At 38.4% G+C, this 21,474-nt stretch overlaps 1 protein-coding gene across 15 annotated transcripts in view; it reads left to right on the forward strand.

The window, feature by feature from the left end:
* Positions 1 to 21,474, forward strand: part of MCTP1 (multiple C2 and transmembrane domain containing 1) — a gene marked incomplete at its 3' end in the record, with an annotated part of 521,765 nt that overhangs the window by 260,971 nt on the left and 239,320 nt on the right. For all 15 annotated transcript variants that reach the window (XM_082723856.1, XM_082723868.1, XM_082723870.1 and 12 more), the window contains exon 3: positions 12,360 to 12,502. In XM_082723856.1, the coding sequence (XP_082579982.1) occupies positions 12,360 to 12,502 (143 nt within the window). The remainder of the gene's footprint in view (positions 1 to 12,359; positions 12,503 to 21,474) is intronic.

Consider the following 21,474-nt stretch of genomic DNA (forward strand, 5'->3'; position numbering starts at 1 on the left):
GAAAATACACACCTGCATTCTGGCTCTTTCCAACAGTGTCCCCTCAAGGTTAGGTTGATAGCAGGTAGTTTGACTTGCTGGTCATCACAAGAACAGTTTTACCAAATGTTGATGGTGGCCTAACAAGACCCTTCAGCCTTTCAGTGTTACTTTGCTGTCTACCATGTAATTGCTAAGTCAATGTTATATATTTTAGAGATTTTTTTTTAATGGCAGAGCCCATTCTTATAATCAATTTTTGTATCAGTTAAGGTAAGTAGTGTTAGGACCTGTAAAAGATGAACACCCCAATCTCAGTGGTTTAACAAAATAAAAATTTATTTATCACTTCATAGTCCATTGCAGTTGTTGGTAGTGCTGCTGTTTCATTCAGGAACTCCAGGCTCTTTCTGTCTTGTGTCCTGACCTTATCTCTCCTGTGGTCCTGCTCTCTCAGAATTGGGAAAAAAGAGAGAAGGTTGCATATGGGAAGATGGCATAGGCTAGGCTACCCCTTCAGTTCTCATTTCTTGGCTGGAACCCAGTCCTTAGTCCCATGGCCCCACCTAAAGAAAAAGAGGAGAAAACGTAGTTTAGCTACTTAACCTGTAAAGGAGAGGAAAACAAAGATGTCATTGAAAGGTAGCATTGTCAGCCGTCACTTCTCTGTACTGAGAAAAATAATCTTTCTTCTAAGATTTTGCATGAAAATGTGGCACTGTTTACTGTACAGTTTATTTATTGGCCATTTCATGTAATAATGGAAGACATGTGTCACAAGCATATTCATTCACCTTTATTCTGGGACAATTTCTAGTTGATGGTTCTGAATAAATCCAAATCAGTCTATCTATCAAATAAATAAACACTCTAAGCAGATTGCTACTAACATGAGATTGTCTAAAAGGACTTTGTAAAACTGGGACATCCTGACCATTTTTAGGAATTATAGTGCCTATCCATCGCCATTGTGTGGGAAAGTGGCAATGGCAAAATGCTTGCTGTGGTGGAAGTGGTGGCTCAGTGCTGGTTTGATATTAAACTTCTCATAGTTTGGATTCAGTATTTGAAAATAAAATCTGAATGAGACTCTTGGGATCCTAGTGAATAAGGGAGTGGGGAAGAGCAGGAAATAAAGGTTAGACAACTTACGTACTGGTTCCCTTACTAGTTTCTCTGATTTTGACATGAGACAGACATTCCTTTATTCAGGTAAAATGAGTGTTGTCAGTCAAGCAACATTTCTTGATCACAGATGAAAACCCAGGAGTCCTGACACCAGCCATCAGAAGTAAACAGGTCGGGTGCCTGGATGGCTCAGCAGATTAAGCCTCTGCCTTCAGCTCAGGTCATGATCTCAGGGTCCTGGGATCCAGCCCCACATCGGGCTCTCTGCTCAGCAGGGAGCCTGCTTCCCCCCACCCCCAATCTCTGCCTGCTTCTCTGCCTACCTGTGATCTCTCTCTGTCAAATAAATAAATAAAATCTTTAAAAAAAAAAAACGGTGAACAGGTTCTCCCAAGGACAAGTGCTGTTGCAGTGGATATTGGGGAAAAGAGAAGGGCCAAATAGTGTCCACATGTTGGCAGGAAAGATGTCCGCACAGCAGGGAGCCTCGCATCTGGTACCAGAAGAGGCCTGAGGATGGTGAGGACTGTCAAGTTCAAGGCAAAGGGAAAGTGATAAGGAAGGACACAGACAGACCTGGGAAAGAAGTTGTAAATTTGAGGTGCTGCGAGTTTTGTTCTGGCAAAACAGGAGTCTGGAGAAATTCACAGAGAAACGTTGGTATGACCTGCCAAGGAGTTTGAACCATGTTCTGAAATCCGTGAGAAAGCAATGAGCAAGTTAAAGCAAGGGGGTGACAGCAGACTGTTGTATCAGAAAGCAAAATCCTAGGCATAGGATCATGGAGAATGAGTTGGAGTGGGGAAGACAAGACGCAGGGAGACAAGTAGGAGACTTGTCTTTTTCCTCAAATTGAATTTGAGAATATGCCAAGGGATATATAATTCCATGGCCTGGCATCTGTGATGCATTTTAATCACATTGTAATATAGTTGTCTTGAAATTGGTTCAGTTAATGATGGTAATCAATCAACAAGAGTCATAAAACTACTTACATTACTTTTACTTACTGTTTTGATTGATGGCGAAGATTCTGTTTTCTTCTTAGAGTTGCAGTAACTCTTTTTTCTTTTCTTTTTTTGGTGGCTATGTACTATGGACTCCAGTTATTTTAATGTCATATTTTATGATCCTTCCTTATACTTATATTTATTCATGCAGTGTTTATAATTATTTCTAGGCTATTTTTTCTTCTTAAAAAATCTGATAGAGTTGCTATATCTAACATAACTAGAAAGGAGAAATCTTGGAAAATAATAGTTATTTTTCTGCTATGTGTTTATGTATTCTTAAACGATTAAGGAAAGTAGCTAAGTTGTAACTCTTATCTCAACTGAAATGAATTATTCAGCATGGGAAGTCAGAGATTTGATACCCGTTTTGATATGTTTGTAGTTCTTTATTTCAGTTTTGTTATCTTCAGGTTTTCAAGTTGTGATGTAATTATATTACTTTGGCTCCATGTTGGATAAGATTAAGAATAATGGCTAAATGCTATTGAATGTTTAGTTTGTGCCAGTAACTGTGCTAAGTACCTAATACAAATTAAGTAATTAAACTCTCAAAATGACCTTCATGAGATTTTAATACCATCTTCATTTTCCTCTGAGTTAAGTGACTTTTTGCAATTTATACAGCTAGTAAGTACTGGAGCTGACATTAGAACCCAGGCTTTCTAACTTGCAGATCAAGCTCTCCACCACCACACTATGTGGCACTGAAATACCTCTGTTGTAGATGGGATTGAAAATAAGCTTTCGTCCCCTTCAAAATGCATTAAGTAATTTTATGCTTTTTAATTAGATTTTTCTGTGGAGCACCATTGAACAATTTCCTTCTTTGCAGAGAACCCCAGTTTTAGGCATCTGAGTAATCCCCTTAGCAAAGCCAGTATATTAATGGTAATGTATGCTATTCATACAAGTCAACAAATATTTATTGATCAGTTGAGAACCTGGTAGGTTCATGGTAGGTTCTGGGATGCACAAGAATTCTTGCCCTCATGAGATTTTCTGTGAGATGGAGGCAAATGACACTAAATGAACCAACTCTCCAGTCACATTCACCCATGTTTGTCTAACTGCTACTCTGCCATGATTATGTTTCAGAATTAAAGATTGCCACGTTCAGTCAGCTCTATGGCTTCGTAGTATAGAATCCAGTCTTTGAAGGGGGTCACCATATGGAAGAGTGGAGGTCAAAAATGATAGCTTGAGATAGGGACATGTCAGTTGGTTGGAAAAGCTTATGGTAGGTAGACATCATGGTATAGTGGAGTACGTTTGGAATCTAGAATCAGATAGATCCCCATAATCAGGTCAAGCAGCCTAACCTCTCTGAACCAGTTTACTCATCTGTAAATTACTAAGAATATCAAGTTATTAATATATTCAGCAAACATCTTTTGGATGCCTCCTGTGTGCTGGCTTAACTCACCTCACAGGGCTATCATTATAACTAAGTGAAACATTGTGTGAAAAGCCCCAGGCACCTAGTAAGTATTCAGGTAAGTTTGTTCCTTCCCACCTTAACCTTGATTCTTTTCTGGACTGGATTTTACCTTCCAGTTCTGTAACTGAGAAGTCCCCATCTCGGGAATGGCCAGGCCGTGGGAAAGGCGAGTTCATATCACCTGGTATTATGAAATGAAGAGAACTCAAATAAGATGGATTCGCTGTACAAAGTCAAGTAAATAATTGTAATAAGAAACATTTCCCTCAAGAAGCAAACTCTAGTTGGAAAGGTGTCTGAGAGTGCAAGCCAAACTTCTGGTAAAACGAGACCCATGGGTACCGTGGTTTCAAAAAGAGGTGTGGTCCCACACTGAGTCCAAAAAGGAGAGATCACAGGCTGGTGACGGGGCTTTGCCTGCCTCCCTCCTACTTCCTCTTCTGATTCAAAGCAACTGTTCTGCCTTTCACCAGAAGATCCAGAAGTTTTGTTATGTCACTTCTGCTCCCATTTTCCACTTATCATGTGGCCACCCCTGTTGCTTGGAGGATAAGAAATTCTCTGTTGAGGGGATCACATGTGCTGCTAAACTCACAGAAGCTCCATTACTAAAACAAAAATGAAAGAAATGGATGTTAGGGTTCATTCTGACAGAGAAGCCAACTTAGGATCAGAAGGCCCCGTGGTAAGAGTATAAAATAATAAAAACATACCCTGTCTATGCAAAATTCCCTGGACAAGAGAAGCCCTGAGAACTGACCCTGAGCCTGAGTTCTGGGGCCTGGGTCGCCAACAGCAATGCTTGTGGGTGAGAAAGATGGAGTGAAGCAGTCTCAGAGGAATCAAGAGCCTGATTTGTACATGACCAAGAGACCTCTGGCCGTACTTGGGGAAGAGATTTGAAGGGAAGCAGGGAGACCAGGGAGAAGTCTCTAAGAATGATCTAGTTAAAGAATGGTGAGGCAACACTGGCAGAGATAATTTCAAGAGCTATTTTAAGAATTAGAATCAGAGTGTTTAGGTGCATTTCTGAGGTGGGACAGGTTAAACTGTGGTTGTAAGTCGAATTGTAATAATTAAAATTCACAAGATGGGGGCACGTGGGTGGCTCAGTGGGTTAAAGCCTCTGCCTTTGGCTTAGGTCATGATCCCAGGGTCCTGGGATGGAGCCCCACATGGGGCTCTCTGCTCTCTCTGCCTGCCTCTCTGCCTACTTGTGATCTGTCTGTCAAATAAATAAATAAATAACATCTTTCAAAAAAAATTTCACAAGATGTAGGCATCTGTTTTGGTTAAGGTAGGCTGAGCTGCTGCTATGAACACGTCCTTGAGATATTTAATGGCTCAAATGTAATAGAAGCTTATTCTTCACCCACATAATAGTCCAAAGCACGTGCCTCTGGTTGGCAGATGGCTCCCCTCCACACAGTGATCCAGGAACTAAGGCTCCTTACACCTCAAGTCACTTTTAACTTGTTATATTTTAAGAACCACTTTTTATTCACTGGCACATGTAATAGAAATATTACTGTCATTCATACTGAATTTATAACAACTCTAAATTGAAAGGAATAGAGCAAACTAAGAATATATAGAATATATTAGAGATTATGGAAATGCTCGTGGGGGGGATCTTTCTTTGATATATCTCTCTCTGTGAGATATCTTCTGACTTTTAGCAGCATTCCCTTGGGAGTTCCAGAAATTGAAAGATTTCTGCCAAGTTTCATCAGTTTTCTACAGAAGATTTAACTTAGTTTTCCTGGAACCTTAGTGATAATTTCCTAGACATATATAATCAACGTATGAGGCGCTGAACCATTTTTTTAAGTTACATTCATTATTTACCTAAAAAGGAGAAAAACAACAAATTTTAGGAAATCTTTCTTCAATATTAATTAAACAGGTCTTGGTGTTTGACATGGTGATTTTTAGTGTACTGGAAAATTCATTTATGTGGAATGGTTTGTTCTCTGTCAGTGGCATGTAAGTGAAATCTCGTTAGAAATCCTTTACTCTCCTCAGAGAAATTTGGGAAATTCTCTCACTTTAAAGATCAAAAAACTATAGATGAGAGAGTTTAAGTGACCTTGCTAAGACCACACTACCTATAAAAAGCAAAACTCACTGTGGCAGATATTCTTTCCAAGATAGGATTAATCCAAGTGGAGTCACAGAATCAGAAAGAAAGGAAGGGGAGAAGGGGAGGGGAGAAATTGAGTCAGTGGAGTTAACTTCATTCAATGTGACCCACAGATAGAAGGGGCTGAAGACTCAGAAAAGCCCATTGGACTTGGTGGTTAAAGTTATGGGTGACAATGAAGGAAACAATTTCAGAGAAGTATTGGGATAACCAGAAGAAAAAAGATTAAGAAGAGCATAGAAACTTAAGGGTATAATTTTTTAATATTCTGATTTTTTTAATAAAAAAGTTGAAGTACTTAAATTTTAAAAAATTTCCCTCTTTTGAGTTTTTAGGGAGTTTTGATGGCTGAATAAACATAATAATATATTCTAGCACAATTGGAGGGAAAACCGTTTCCCTCTGGGGGAAAAAAGAAATTGTGAATGGTGAAGAATATCTATTGTATCTAGCCAGTGCCTGAATTACTGGTCAGAGACAAAGCTTCCAGAGGCAGAGGAAGAAAAGCCCTTAGAAAAAAAATGACGTCTAGGACACTCCTCTATTGTGGTTATCACAAATTAATATATAATTTATATTTATATAATTTATATTCAAAATTAAAACATATTTATCTAAAGCAGTGTGGGGAAAAAATGCAATGAGCACTGCCCTTCCATATTTTAGTCTACCTATATTCCTAGATATTATCAGAATATTGTATGAAGATACCCTCTGTAATTTATGCCACATATGAAAGGGAATTGAGCAAGCTGTATTTATCCCAAATATGAATGTAGAGATTTTCTCACATACCCTGAGCTCTGCATTTACAAGAGAAAAAACAAGCCAAAATATTACTCATATAAATCAATAGCCTATTCCTGTCACATATGCCTTCTGCCTATAGCATGTCTGGAAGTACCTTCTACTCTTCAAAGGAAGAAATTTACTAGTTCAGCCCTGTGCTGTGTTGCATAACAGTATTATTTTTAATTCATGTTTGTCCCATATCATGTAATTTCATTAGCCATAAATTTCAAATTCATTGGAATATTCATAGTACTCATTATGAAAAAAATGTTAGTTTATTCTTATTTTATTGTAGTATGCCATATGCTGTTAGAAACCTCACACACTTGAATTTTAATATTTTTATTTATTTTTCCCGATATAGTATATCGATTGTAGGGCATTCCAAATCTCCAACAGAAAATGAAGGAATGGGAGAGCCTAGGGAGATAATTTTAATACATGAATAAGATCTCTACTTTGTAGATTTTTAAATCATTAATAAATGTACACAAAGACATAACCTATTGCTCTGAGTATGCTTTAAAGATTACTTTCACAGGCATCATTCAAGGGTGAAGGACATTGTTATACAATACACACTTTCTTTGTTGCATTTGGACAGGAAAGATGGCCTCCTTAAAATATTTGTAGAAAAACTAGTACCTTCGGGAAGGTCCAAAGTAAATTTAAATTATTTTTAACGGTCTACGCTCAATATTTGCATTTACCTTTCTCTGTTGTCCTGTTTTGCTCTTCTCTTCCTCCCCCCTGCCTTTTCTTTCCCTACTTCCACGGTGAGACCGAGTTTCAATTTGGCATTGTTTTTGACTAGGGGGTAGCCTTATCGAATATCTAGAGGTTCCCAAAACAGGAGTAGCTGTTTCTGTTTCTTTACATACTAGGTTTGGGGTAAGATTGATTTAAACTTGTTAACCAGGAGGCTCATTTATTCTAAGGAGAGAAACCCCTTATATACACTGAAATAGCTTAAATACCTTTTTTAAGGGAAGAGAGGCTGCCATCTTGTGAAAACTGTGTTTATTGCATACAAAAGTGGACCCATTCAAAGTTTTCTGTGTTCAACTTAAATTACACTGAAGCCTAAACAAGCATAGGGTACAAGCACGTTGGTTAAAGTGCTCATCAGGGACCTGACTCCAAAAAAAAAAAAAAAAGAAGAAGAAGAAGAAGAAGAAAGAAAGAAAGGATTGCACTGTGTTCCTTTACTACCTGAGAAAATATCTTACATACCATCTAAATCGTCTTTTTGAAACAATTTGATCCTAAGGTTCAGAAACAATTACTAATCCCTAGATCTAGAATACTCTTCAGTTTTTAAAGCATAGAATTTATAATTATAAAATAAGAGGATTAATGTTGAAAAATAAATTCTGAAGGTAACACTATCTGATAAAGTGCACCTGTGAAGAAGTTTGCTCTTGAATATGACGTTAATCACAATAAAACGAGAATTTTTTTTTAGGGCTAACACATCTTACTTTTTTCTCCCATACTTAGTTTCCCTGTTTTCATTTCATTAGTGCCATAGAAAATGTTTTAATGACGTCCTGGCTCAGCTAATAACAGCAAAGCACGGGTGGCTTAAAAATGCTTGAAAACCACGAAGTGTGTGTGTAGTAGAGAGGCCCTCGTTTTGAACAGAACCACAGACCTCACAACAATTTGATAAGTGCTAGTGCCATCTTGTGGTTAAATGCAATATTGCAACAAAGCAGCACTAACCCATGAATTTAAGGAATTCTGTGGCCAATCATATTTAGAAAACACTGGTTTAAAACAAAATTAAATAGGTTCATTTTCTATCGCCTTTAAATAAGTGAGTGTGCACCATGATTGTCCAAGAAGGGATATGACATGCAGCATTTTCCAGGCTTCTTTGACCATGGGGCTTATTTTTCTTGAGTGCATCTTTTCTTTTCTTTTTTTTCCTTTTCTGTTCTTTTCTTTTCTTTTCGAGAGAGGGCACCTAGTGTAGCAATCAATTTAAGCCCCAACATCCTCGCTGTGTGACTTTGGAAAATTTGCTCACCTGTTGCTGTAGTTTCTGCAACCATCACCTCAAGATAGCACCAGAAGTCATCTCTCAGGCTTGTTAGGCGGTGGTATGTTATATGATGTAGTAAGAGTTCATCACGTGTTAGCTCAAGTGGTCTAGATTTCTTTTTGTGATTTAAGGTTTATCATTGAGCCCTTAGAACCACCCAGCAGGATTCTGGGACCTGGGTGTATCTAACTCAGAGGAAATTTTGACAGTCTGCTTATAGAGCAGGTGAAGAAAATATTTCTGGGAAGGAGCAAGAAAGAGCCAGACTGCCTCTCAAAAGGATTTGTGTTTGTATGTATGGGCTTTTGTGCTGAATTACTAGAAGTTCCGTCCTTTTACATAATAACTAAACCAAATGGAATGAGACATTATTTAGAGATACAAGGCCAAGTGTCTTGAAATCACTTTTCTTGTAAGAGTTATTCTTTTTGAACAACAGAAATTGAGCATTGTTGCATCCTGAAACAAGTGCTCCGTGATGACGTGCCAGAAAAAGCACTAACCGGACTTGTCTCCAAATGGAGTTCTCATTTGACTTAGAATAAACACCTGTCCTGGTTTCCTCATCTATAAAATGGAGACAATATTAGACTCACAGAGACACAGGGTAGTTAGACAAATAATGAGTGTGCGTGTTCTAAAGATCAGAGGAGTCTACTTGTTCATACTAGTATTGTTTACATTATTTACTGATTATTCAGCATCTTTCCATGATAATTCTCTGATGGTATTTTAGAGGAAAAGTGGGAAAATATGGATGTTTGGGCTTCCGAAAAGCTAAGTAGAAGGAACATTGCATCTGGATTCTGAAAGTCTAAGTTTGCTTCTATCCTGTTACTTTCCTGACTTATTTGTCATGTGATTTGCGGCAAGTCACACTGAATCTCAGATTTTTTTTCTCACCTTCGATATAGGTTGATCAGGTATGCCCTTATCAATATCTCAGAGGATGCGTTTAACAGTACTCCGTACACTATAAACTCTGTAGTCGTTCATTGACTCATCTATTTAACAAATACTTTCCGAGTGCCTCCTCCACTCCAGACAATTGGCCTTAATGGGGGTCATAGCCAGTAGGAAAATTCACACAATAAACAGGCAGACATACACATCAACCTGTAAGTAACATGATGATTAGTGGTACTAAGCAAAGAGCAAATGCCAAGAGAAAGTAATGATGAGACCTAATTCAAATTGGGAGGTTAAGAAGGGTATCCCTGAGCAAATTATATTTAAACTAAGACCAGGAGGATAATTAAATGTCAGCCAGGCAAAAGGGGAAGAGAATGGGAGGGAGGGACTTTTCAAGCAGAGAGTCCAGCTAGAATGTGCAAAAACTGGAAGCAGAAAATAACTTCCAGTAACAGGCTAGCTGGAACATGCCAAGGAGCCAAACCTGGCGTTGGAGAAATGGCAGGTCCTGTTTACCGTGTTACCCGGTTTGAATTTTCTTGTAGATGTAGTTGAAAGCTGTTGAGATGTGTGAAGCAAAGAAGGGGGAAGATTAAATTTGCATTTTTAAAAGGTCAGTCTGTCTGCCGTATAGTGGATTAATGGAGGAGGACACAGAAGATGTGGAGAGCCCAATTAGGAGGCTCTTATTAGAGTAGAACGGTAAAGAAATCATGAAGGCTTAACTAGTTTGGAGACAGAGAAGATGGATAAGGTGTATTTCAGAATTTATCAGACTTAATGGTGTCCTGGGTGCAACGCATGGAGAAGAAGGTTTTGAGAGCACTTTCCAGGTGTCATGCTTGAGGAACTGTCAGACGTTGAAGTCATTCATTGACTGACCTGACAAAGCCCGAGGGAGGAACAGGCTTAGCAAGAAAGAGGATTGAAACTTAAGTTTTGGACATTGTGGACGCCGGAATGTCTATAGATATCCACGTGGGGGGAACAAGAGTCAGCAGGAACAGAGGTCTGCCACCCACGCTAATAAGTCATTAATGTATCCAATTATTCACCACATGTTTATTGAGGACCAACAGTATGTCTGATCCTGTACTAAGTGCTGGAGATTTTTTTTAAAAAGATGACCCAAATGGCTCTGATATTATGGAGATTACATTTTAGCCGTTGGTAATAGTTACATAGATGAATTTCAAAATCAAAGAGAAAACTTGATCTAGGGCATGACTGAGAAATTTCAAATAGGTACATGGATTTTAATAACCTCCAGATTTGTGCTATAAAAACCTCAATGCCCAGGGTCCTCAGCCCATAGCTGGGAACCACTGTGTTAAAAATAGCAATTTTTAACATTTCCATTGCATTGATGCCCCAAAAGAATACATTCATTATAATGGACAACCATATAATAGCCTATATTTATATTTATAAAAATTTAAAAGTTTGTACCATGATGATAAAATCAAACTTTCAAGGTGGGAGTTTCACAATGAGAAACTGGCATCTTATTTTAATATACCCAGATGTAGCCATATAAAGAGCAAGGTATTATGTTTACTTCGGAAGTGTGGAGGGTTTCAACAGAGCCCCCAAAAGATTAAATAAGAAAAACAAGATCCTATATGGCAGTCCTTGTATGTTGCATCGATATCTATCTGTCAGGACAGTGAGTGGAGTGTTGAGAAGTGATATGAATAGAGAGCTTAGGATATCAGCGTCGTAGTTGTAATGCCTAACGTTTATATCATGCTTTACAGTTTATAGACCTCCACTCACATTCTTCTTTAACTCACACTGACGGTCATTATCATCTATAGCTTCAGTTTAGACAACAAAGAAAGAATTAAACAAAATCTTTAAAAAAAAGATTTTGTTTATGAGGGAGAGAGAGACAGCATGAGTTGGGGGGGGGGTGCAGAGGGACAAGCAGGCTCCCCACTGAGACAAGAGCCCAATTCAGAGCTAGATCCTAGGACCCTGGGATCATGACCTGAGCTGAAGGTAGATGCTTAACAAACTGAACCACCCAGGCACCCCAACAAAATCTTATTATAAGGGAGTCAGGTGTTGTGTAAAGAATTATTTCCTGGGGAGGAAGGTTGTCACACTGGGATGACTTACTTGGGGATGTCTCTGATTCACCTTCTCTAGGAGTCCTGAATAATAGCAGACACTCATTAGATCAATTGGCCTCGTTCATCAGACACGAGGAGAAATGATGTGGTATCTATGGAAGTATGTCAAAGCCCTTCCGCCTTGCAGGTGTGGTAGAAAAAGCACAGATGTTAGAGTCGGACCAGCTTGGTTGGTATTTGAACTACATCTCCTGTGAGCTGTGTATCGTGAGCAACTTACTTGACAGCTCTGATTTGCTTTATCATCATTAGGAGCTTGGGAGGTGTGAATAAAACCTTGTTTTATTTCCCGATCTAAATTCTCTTTAACCCGAATCTAGATACTTTTTTCTGGCCTGAGATTGGAGCAGCTTATGTAAGTCTAAAACCAGTGAAGTCAGTTGAGATCATGGATCAACTTTTTATAGTTGACTGGATGATACCAAGAGAAATGTCAGATTAATCTCTATCACTTATAATATGAATTAAATTTACATATGCAGTATGCAAGAGGTTTTTAAATACTGGGACAGAGTTACCGAATTAAGATCAGCAGATACAATAATAATGATTACTGTTATTATTACTTAGATATAATAATTATTATTAATATTTACAGTCACTTTAAAATTTAAGGAAAATTTTGGGAACAAACACTTAACTTTTCTTTTCCCATGTGATAAGCTTTATTTGATTTTGATTCCTTTAAATACTTCCTGTTGTTTAAATGAGCTAATCTCTTGCTTCCCAGCAAATACTGTGACTAACATGAATCAATCTCTCTCTTTCACAGGGACGAGTGATCCCTACGTGAAGTTTAAAATTGGAGGAAAAGAAGTTTTTAGAAGTAAAATAATACACAAGAACCTCAATCCTGTGTGGGAGGAGAAAGCCTGCATTTTTGTCGAACATCTGAGGGAACCTTTGTATATCAAGGTGAGCCAGTTATGTTTTCCGCTAATTCAAAGACCTAAGACGCCCTGTTTAGTGGTTTTCTATCATGTCTCCCTGTCTCATGAGATTTTTCGCCAGAGATAAATTCTGTTGTGCACAACTCTAGTTCGTGGATGGTGCGACAGAGAGGAAACCGAGCGGAGGGGACGTTCGGGAGCACTTCTCTGCGGCACAGTTCTATTGCTGGTCATTTAGGAGGATTATGAAGTCTGTCTTCTCCTGTTTGGTACAGTTAACTGACTTAGTGCTCTCTAAAACAAGTCTCCGTGCAATATGCTGTTCAAGAATTCTGTCAGGATTTCTGCCATTACTGGTTGCAAAAAATAATATTTTCCTTGGAAAATGAGAAGGCTACGGGTCAAAGGGCATGGGTGGATTTCCTGCCTCTATTAAATTACCGAAACGAAGGAAGAAATAGTCTTTCTTCTCACTTGATGTACTTTAAAAAATAAAAACAAAAAAAAGAGAAGTACTTAAGGAGATCATTGCAACCATAAAACCTTGTCTTATTTCCTGATCTAAATTCTCTTTAACCTGAATCTAGATACTTTTTTCTGTATCTAATTCATATCTCCACAGATACTCTTTGTGGCTCCTTTTGTCTGACTATGCATCCAGTGCCTAAACTTTTTTCTACTTTTACCATAATAACCACACGCCTCCTTTTTTCTATATTGTCACAACGGGCACATGAACCAAAAATCTCATATAATTAAGCAATCTCTACTCATCCTCCTTCCCCTCCACTCTTCATTTATGTTGCCTCCAGATGTTTCTCTTTTCCACAGAAAGAAAAGGTAATAATCAAAATTTTATTAAAATCATAGCAGAACTGGCTGGTCCAAAGGCAGGGAGTTATCTCAATTGATTGTTCCTAGTTACAGAATGAACTCCTTATTCTACTCTTTCCCCCTTCTCACTACTGCACTTGACGGGTCTTTAAAAAAAAAAAAAGAAATCATTCCAAAACAGTATAAGATTGATGAAAAGAGAATTTCCTAGGTACAGAGTTGATATGTTTCTAGAAGTCATTATAGGGAAATAGATCTGTATTTGCATAAAAATAGTCTCAAGAGGACATTGGCTAAAGAAAATCAAGTAAATAGAATTCATGAACTATCTTTTAATATGCAATGTATGATGGCATAAGAATTATGAATGTGGGAATATTCAAGCTAACCCTCCTTCCACCAAAGCGGAGATCTTCTGGGTTGGAGATTTTTTTTTTCCCCTGCTCCCCACTTCCAGAAGAAAGAAATATGTGCATGAGAAAAAAGAAAATAACTTCATAATAAAGAACTGAGATAGAAGATGAAAAAGGAATTGGGGAAAAAAAAAAAAAGACAAGTGGGATGTAAAGGAAATTTTATTTCCAGGGAGAAAGTGATGAGTTAGAGCAGCTACAGCCACGGGGACGATGGACAGGAGAGGAAAGAAAGCAGGTGTTAGGGGCACCTGGGTGGCTCGGTGGGTTGAGTCTCTGCCTTCAGCTCAGGTCATGATCTCAGGGTCCTGAGATTGAGCCCCGCATCGGGCTCTCTGCTCAGCACAGAGCCTGCTTCCCCCCTCTCTCTGCCTGCCTCTCTGCCGACTTGTGATCTCTGTCTGTCAAATAAATAAATAAAATCTTTAAAAAAAAAAAAAAAAAGGAAAGAAACAAAGCAGATGGTAGTAAGGATTGACTATTGGCATCTTGTTTAAGGTCACATAAGAGAAAAAGCATGGAATGAAAGGATTTATTTTTAATTACTTTTCCCGTGGATCTCTCTCTTCTGGGATATTACTCTACCACAGAACCAGGTCTTTGAAAGGTCTTTCTCCAATCTCTGAAAGGGTTACAAAATGAACTCCCTAGACTCTTGTGCTCAAGAATGATTATTTATCTCTTTAGAAACCTAAATGTCAAAATGCATCTGCAAGAAGAAATATCTTAGTAGGCTCAAAAATAAGCAAAAATCTGACCTACACAGAGAAATGGTGGCAAAAAACTTTGTTGTGGTCTGAGAGAGCAAGAATGTGTATGTGCCTGTCTTCCCACTGTCACGGAGACGGTGAGACTGCATGCTGGCCAAAGGCCTAGGCTACCGCTGTACTATAAACTAAGAAGCTAGGTAAGAGACCCCAAAGGTTTTGGTGTTTTTTGTTTGTTTGTTTACCACTTGGAGTTTTCAAAGTATGACATCATATAGCCACAACTTGGCTTCCATCAAGCAGAAAAAAATAGTGAACTGTAAAATATTTGTCACTTTTGTGACAAATGTCTATGTCTTATGTCTACATAAGAAAAATGATTAAATAGGAATCACACTGGCTTTCCAAATATTTCACATACAAACATTAAAATAACGATATTTTAATGTACTACTTTGTGCTTTTAAATATGCTTTCCTGTTTTTCCTTCGATTTTCACCTTCTATGAAATGCATAGGGCTTCTTTTTAGAAAAATCTCTAGGTTTTTGCTTCTTTTTTCTCTTTGTTATGTTATCTACTTTTTGCCTAATCTTGTACACACAGAGACCTAAACAAAATACATGGGCAGAAATACTTTGAGTTACTAGAATTTCATGAACATTGCATCATTTTCATTGTCTCTACACAGCCTTGTGTGATTGACTGACTTGATTTTGATACGATCCCCACGTCCTCCATGCTGGGAGATTAATCTTGCCTGAAAGATCTCTTAGGGACGAACTGATTCTATAGTGACAGATGATATGAAAATGCATCCATGTATTGGATGGTTAAAAAATATTGTCAACAACCCTCCCGTCTACAGTTAAAGGAAAAAGAAGTCCATATGTACCCTGTAATCTGATTTCTATCAATGTAAGGATTACCAAGGGAAACGAAAGTCAGTTCTGAGCCAAGGTTATGAAATTGCATTAAAGTTGCAGGGCTTTTACCAATTCTAGAAAAAAAACAGACTTTTCTTGGAATTGTCATATTAAAAAAACTAGACACAAAATAAATAATAACATACTTTCCAATTTGTTGGAGTTCATATAGATTTTAATTTTAATGAGAATATTCCTTCAAGTCCAAATGATTTTAGAGTAAGGGCAGGTGAAAACAAGTTTATAGGCATGGACTTGAAATATACTTATAACGTAGTAGTAGAGGCTGGGGGTTTAAATGCAGTGCTATTTATTAAAGATTTTATTTATTTGACAGAGAGAGAAAGTCCATAAGCAAGAAGAGGGGCAGAGGCAGAGGGTGAAGTGGGCTCCCCACTGAGCAGGGAGCCCGGCGTGGGGCTCAACTCTAGGACCCTTGGGATCATGATCTGAGCTGAAAACAAATGCTTAACCAACTTAGCCACCCTAAATACAATGCTGTTAACAGAGGTGAGAGCCACTGGAGCCTGCCACAGGGATGCTCCTGCACACATCTTAGAGTATAGGGTAAATTCTGCATCCATTTCAGTTGATTGACTTAAATTCTCGATTTTCATCTCACTGACACTATTTGCCAAGGTATACAGTGAACACCCAGAGTTACAGCAGAAGAGAGAAAAGTAACTGAAAGGGAAAGGGGAAATGTTTCTGTAAATTGCTACTTGTTTGGCCTAATCATAGGCTAGAAATCTGGGTATTAGATTGGAGTCTTTTCTAAATAATAGAAAATTTTTGATAATTAGGTAGGTATTTATCTTTGGGGTCAGATTACTGTTTCTGTTATCTTACCAAAATTGACAGTTCCTTCAGTAACTCATATCCATTCAAGCTTAAGATTTGAAATCAAGAAGTCCTTGTAGTGCCAGGGTGGCTCAGTTGTTTAAGCATATGACTTTTGATCTCAGCTCAGCTCATGATCTCATGGTGGTGAGATCAAGTCTTGTGTGGCTCTACGCTCAGCAGAATGTCTGCTTGAAAATTCTCTCTTTCCCTCTCCACTACCCCTGTCCCCATGCTCACACATGGGCTTTCTCTTCTCAAAAAGAAAAAAAAAGTCCTTAACCATGGTTCACGTTAAAGGCCATATTACCATCTTATGCAAAATTATTTCCCTAGGTTTTAAGGTCTCTAAAAGAATGTCATATACCTAGGGCATCTGGGTGGCTTGGTGGGTTAAACCTCTGCCTTTGGCTCAGGTCACAATCTCAGGGTCCTGGGATCGAGCCCTGCATCGGGCTCTCTGCTCAGCGAGGGGAGCTTGCTTCCCCCTCTCTCTCTGCTTGCCTCTCTGCCTACTTGTGATCTCTCTCTCTCTGTCAAATAAATAAATAAATAAATAATATTTTTTAAAAAAGAATGTGATCAACCCTGGCTGTATATCAGAGTTACCATAAAGGGTTTTTTGTTTCGTTTATGTGTGGACTTTTTTGTTTTGTTTTGTTTTTTAAGAAACTAGGTGTTCAAGTGTCTTCCCTAAAGACTTTGATCCAGGACCTCAGAGGTAGAATCCCCTCTTTTATATTTTTGAAACACAGTAGGTTATTCTGATGCACTGCTTGGGTAAGGAGCCACTTTTCTAGACTTTTAAATAGGAACAACGAAGTAATTAGAATGAAAATGTTTCCAGCCCTGAACTGAACAGCATCCAAACTAAATTATTCCAAAATTAGATGCTTATATTATCTTAGACATTTTATCTTATGTGGTTCAATGAAACTTCCTAAATGCATGAATCAAGAATCTCAACTATTTTAGACAACAACATCAAAAAAGTCAACAGCAAAACAAAACAAGGAAATAAGCATGTGTGACCATACTTGCTTTTGGCTTATAGGCAAAGAACATGTGAAGCTACTGAATCTTGGGAAGATGGGATCTGTGGCCACATCTTCATTGTAATAATAATAACTACCATTTCTTGAGCACCATGCTGGGTGCCAGGCCTACTTTATCTCATGTAAGCCTCACAATACCTGACAAGTAACTATCCTCATCCCCATTTTATTGGTGAGTGAGACTTGGGGAGACTCAGGGTTTCCTATGTCCACCCAGCAATTATGACTCATAAGCGTCTTTATTCCACTAAAGTTGACTAATTGCTGTGGCCATGGTTAAATTTTATTTTCTTTGTTTTACAATGTCAATGCTATAATTCAGAGTTTAATTATTCTTGTATAGTGAAATGATTATTTTGAAGCTTCCTGGACATGAAAATGAGTTATGGACATACTTGAGTAGAATCTTACATCTTGGGTTATACTATGTGATTTAGATCCTTCTCCATATCCTTTTAAAAAAAAAAAAAAGATTGTATTTATTTATTTGACAAAGAGAGAGAGATCACAAGTAGGCAGAGAGGCAGGCAGAGAGAGAGGGGGAAGCAGGCTCCCCACTGAGTAGAAATCCCAGTGTAGGGTTCGATCCCAGGACCCTGAGATCATGACCTGAGCCAAAGGCAGAGGTTTAACCCACTGAGCCACCCAGGTGCCCCCTTTTCCACATCCTATTCCCACTATGCCTCTTTATTCGAATGCTACTCTCTCTGATTGTCCTCCTAAGCATCTTCTGTAAATAGCACTTCCCATCACTACCATACCCTGAGATATTTTCCTCCATGACATTTACTACTACCTAACGTGCAATTGTTTATTGTCTATATCCCCCATTTGTAAGCCCCAAGAAATCAGAGTCTTTGTCCCATTCACCGCCATATTCAGTGCCTAGAATACTATTTGGCACATTGTAGATGCCGACCAAATATTTCTCAAGTAACTTCATAAATGAATAAATTTATGAAGCTTTTGAGCTGACAGTTAAAAACTCCGCTGAAGTCTTAAGCACCTATGGGTGTTTCAGTCATCCAAACTAACAAAATCCCATTTGTGGGAGACAAGGTTTCTGTTACTTATATCCCAAAACATCTTAGCTTGTGTGCTTCCAGATGCAATTTTTCTGGGAAGATGATTGAATCAAGATGTTAAATAAATTTGTCGATTAGAATGAAGCACGCGTTGTTCTAAACTTGCATGAGAATGAAGAGAGTTGTTAACTGAGCCCAAGCAACTTTTATCTAATGTTTCTTAAGGATTCCTCTTCTCCCAGGGGAGGTTCCATCAAAGCAAGGATCCCATCAAAACTGTTTAGGTATGAATTCACAGGCCTTCACGCACAGTGGGTGGCTAAATCATGTTTGTTAAATTTCAATATGTTCTGTTCTGAATAAAACATCCCACACAATAGAATCTGAATCTGACCTCTTCTAAGTGCTGAGTTCTGGGGGGAAGTAATATAAACTTTTCCAAGCTTTGGATTCCTCATCTGAAAATGGACACGATACCCTGTTCACTGAGTTGTGTAAGACATAAATTTTTAAGTCTCCGTAACGGGGACACCTGGGTGGCTCAGTTGATTAAGTGTCTGCCTTCAGCTCATGTCATGATCCTAGGGTCCCGGGATGGAGTCCCACATCAGTTGGGTGAGGGGGGGGAGTCCTTGTTCAGTGGGGAGCCTGCTTCTCCCTCTGCCTGCTGCTCCCCCTGCTTGTGTTCTCACTCTCTCTCTGACTAGTAAGTAAATAAAATCTTGAAAAAAAATTTCCGCAATGTGTTTAACGAATAGCAGTGCCTAACAGGATAGCAAATATTGAATAAACATTAATCAGTGTTAATTGTGCGTGTTCTTATTGCAGTGGGAGTATGTTTCCCTATTTTATCTCTTCTCTGTGCTCTGTATTTCTGAAACTCCCCCTACAGCGATGCTCCTTCTGACAAGCAATTTATGGAGCTTAGAACCAAGTAGCATAGCTAATAACTTCATTAATGAATGGATTCTGGTGGTTCTGTTCTTTCCCATATGTATGCCCTTGCTAAGTAATAAGAGAACTTAAGGAAGCACCTAGCATTATTGCTGTGAGAAAGACTTTCACCATGAGAGTAAAGAGAGTTTGAATATCCCATCACTCGGCTGGGCTGTCTCTTCTAGTCAAGGCACTGGATTCTCAGCTCTCCACTTCACTGTCTCCAGACTACTCCAGACTTCATGTCTAGATGTAGCCCAGATGGTCTCATTGATTATCACTAGGGTCCCCAAGATTTTAAGCCTTAGGGTGGTACGGTTAGAAGAGGTTGTGTAAGAGGAATATATTTAATCATTAGTGTAATTCTTTTGTTGTAAAATACCCTTCTGCAGCCACTTGCAAATACTGACATGTCCTTTGCCTGTTGATGTAATATACTCATGTGATACGCCACTGAGCCGATGACTAGAGCTCAGAAGTGCAATTGATCAAGGAGAATATTTATTACAGGAGAACTGTGCTGTCTATAACAAATGTACTCCTGAAAGGTTGTGTGTAAATCAAATGACTATAAATTGAATAATTTAGAAGATATTAGGGGAACTTATCACTTAAATAAATCCCCTTGGGGCTCTTCCAATATAAGAATCCTTTTGTAATGCAAAGTGTTTATCTTTCTGTTTATATATCAATTTTTTTACATAGTAAGTTTGCTTAACTCAAACTCTACTTATTCTAGAGAAAAAAAAAAAAAACAGTCATTCAGGGCTATGTACATACTGTTCCCTCTCCTTCAAACTTTCTAACTGTTGAGGCCAGTCATGCTGATTTGGGCTCAGGAATGCTAGGCTATGGATTCCAAAGACTTTCTATATGAAAAGGTTAGGAAGAGGGCGCCTGGATGGCTCAGAGTGTTAAAGCCTCATGATCCCGGGGTCCTGGGATAGAGCCCCACATCGAGCCCCACATAAAGCCCCATATCAGGCCTCTGTCAAATAAATAAAATCTTAAAAAAAAAAAAGAAAGAAAGAAAAGGTCAAGAAGCACAGCCCCCAACTTTATGTCTTTTCTCCACCTTAAATTTTCCCTGCTCTCTATTGTTATTTTTATTCTTTTCACACTCTGTTCTTTACAATCCTTACCACAATTTGTAATTATGTATCCCCTGTGCCCTTCCTTATTTAGCCTCTATCTCCCTCACTAAACTGTAAGCCTCGACGGTGTCAGCTTTGCTCACCACTGCTGACACAGTGCCAAGCGTATTATCTTGTACATTATTAATACTTGATCAATATTGGCAGAAGGGATGACTGAGTAAAGAAAATTAACAATGGTTGGAAATTAGCCAACTCTCATTTACTTAGAGTTTTTTGCACACGGCCCTAACTGACCTTGCCCTCAGCCGTCTTCTCCAGGCTTCTTTCCCTCTCCATCTTTCTCAGTGGGCTTCAACCGCCCTGGCTTCTGGAGAACTCTTGAGTATGCTATTCAACTGCTCTTTCTTCTGCCTGGGAGTGATCTTCCCAAACTGGCTTAATCCTTCTCATTATTCCAGTCTCTTCGTGCATATTTCCTCCAAAAGGCCTTCCTGGACTTCCAGTCTAAAATAGCAGCTCCCAACACACCCCCTTAGACATGTGTGTCCACAGCACTCCTCACTGACCTGTATATATCTGTTTGGGTTTTAATGAACCATCTCAGCTCCTAAATGCAGGTCCCAAGAGATCAGGGACACTGCTTTCTTATTCACCCTATTCATCATAGGGTGAATAAAAAACGTGAAAGGCATAGAGAAGATACTGGATAAATAGTTTTGTAAGAAGGAAGAAGTAGCATTCTCTCTTTTCCTTTCTGTTTGTTGTTGGTAGTTTTGTTAATATTATTTCCTAGCCTTGCTTGTGATGATAAAAACTTAATTTGACTTAACCTTAATATAACTTTACAAACTGCTTTAATAACAACATCTCAATTTTTACTTATTTGTATATTTAAAACAGCATTTTCCTATAATAACACAGAATTTATCTTCAGTGACCTGAAAAATACAGAGATTAGAATTATAGTCTCATCACCAGTAACCCACTAGAGAAGACGTATTTGTTGACTTTCATACCAACTTAGTTTTCCTTTCAGTAATGCTAATAATATGGGGAAATATTCTAAGCCTGTATTCCTCAGATTTTTGATGATTTGCTATATTTATTTGATTTTGTTTTTCATCTTCCTTAAAGTTCTATTTGATATAAAACAGCAATTTTAAGTA

Source organism: Mustela nivalis (assembly GCF_964662115.1).
Source record: "Mustela nivalis genome assembly, chromosome: 3".
NCBI lineage: Eukaryota > Metazoa > Chordata > Mammalia > Carnivora > Mustelidae > Mustela > Mustela nivalis.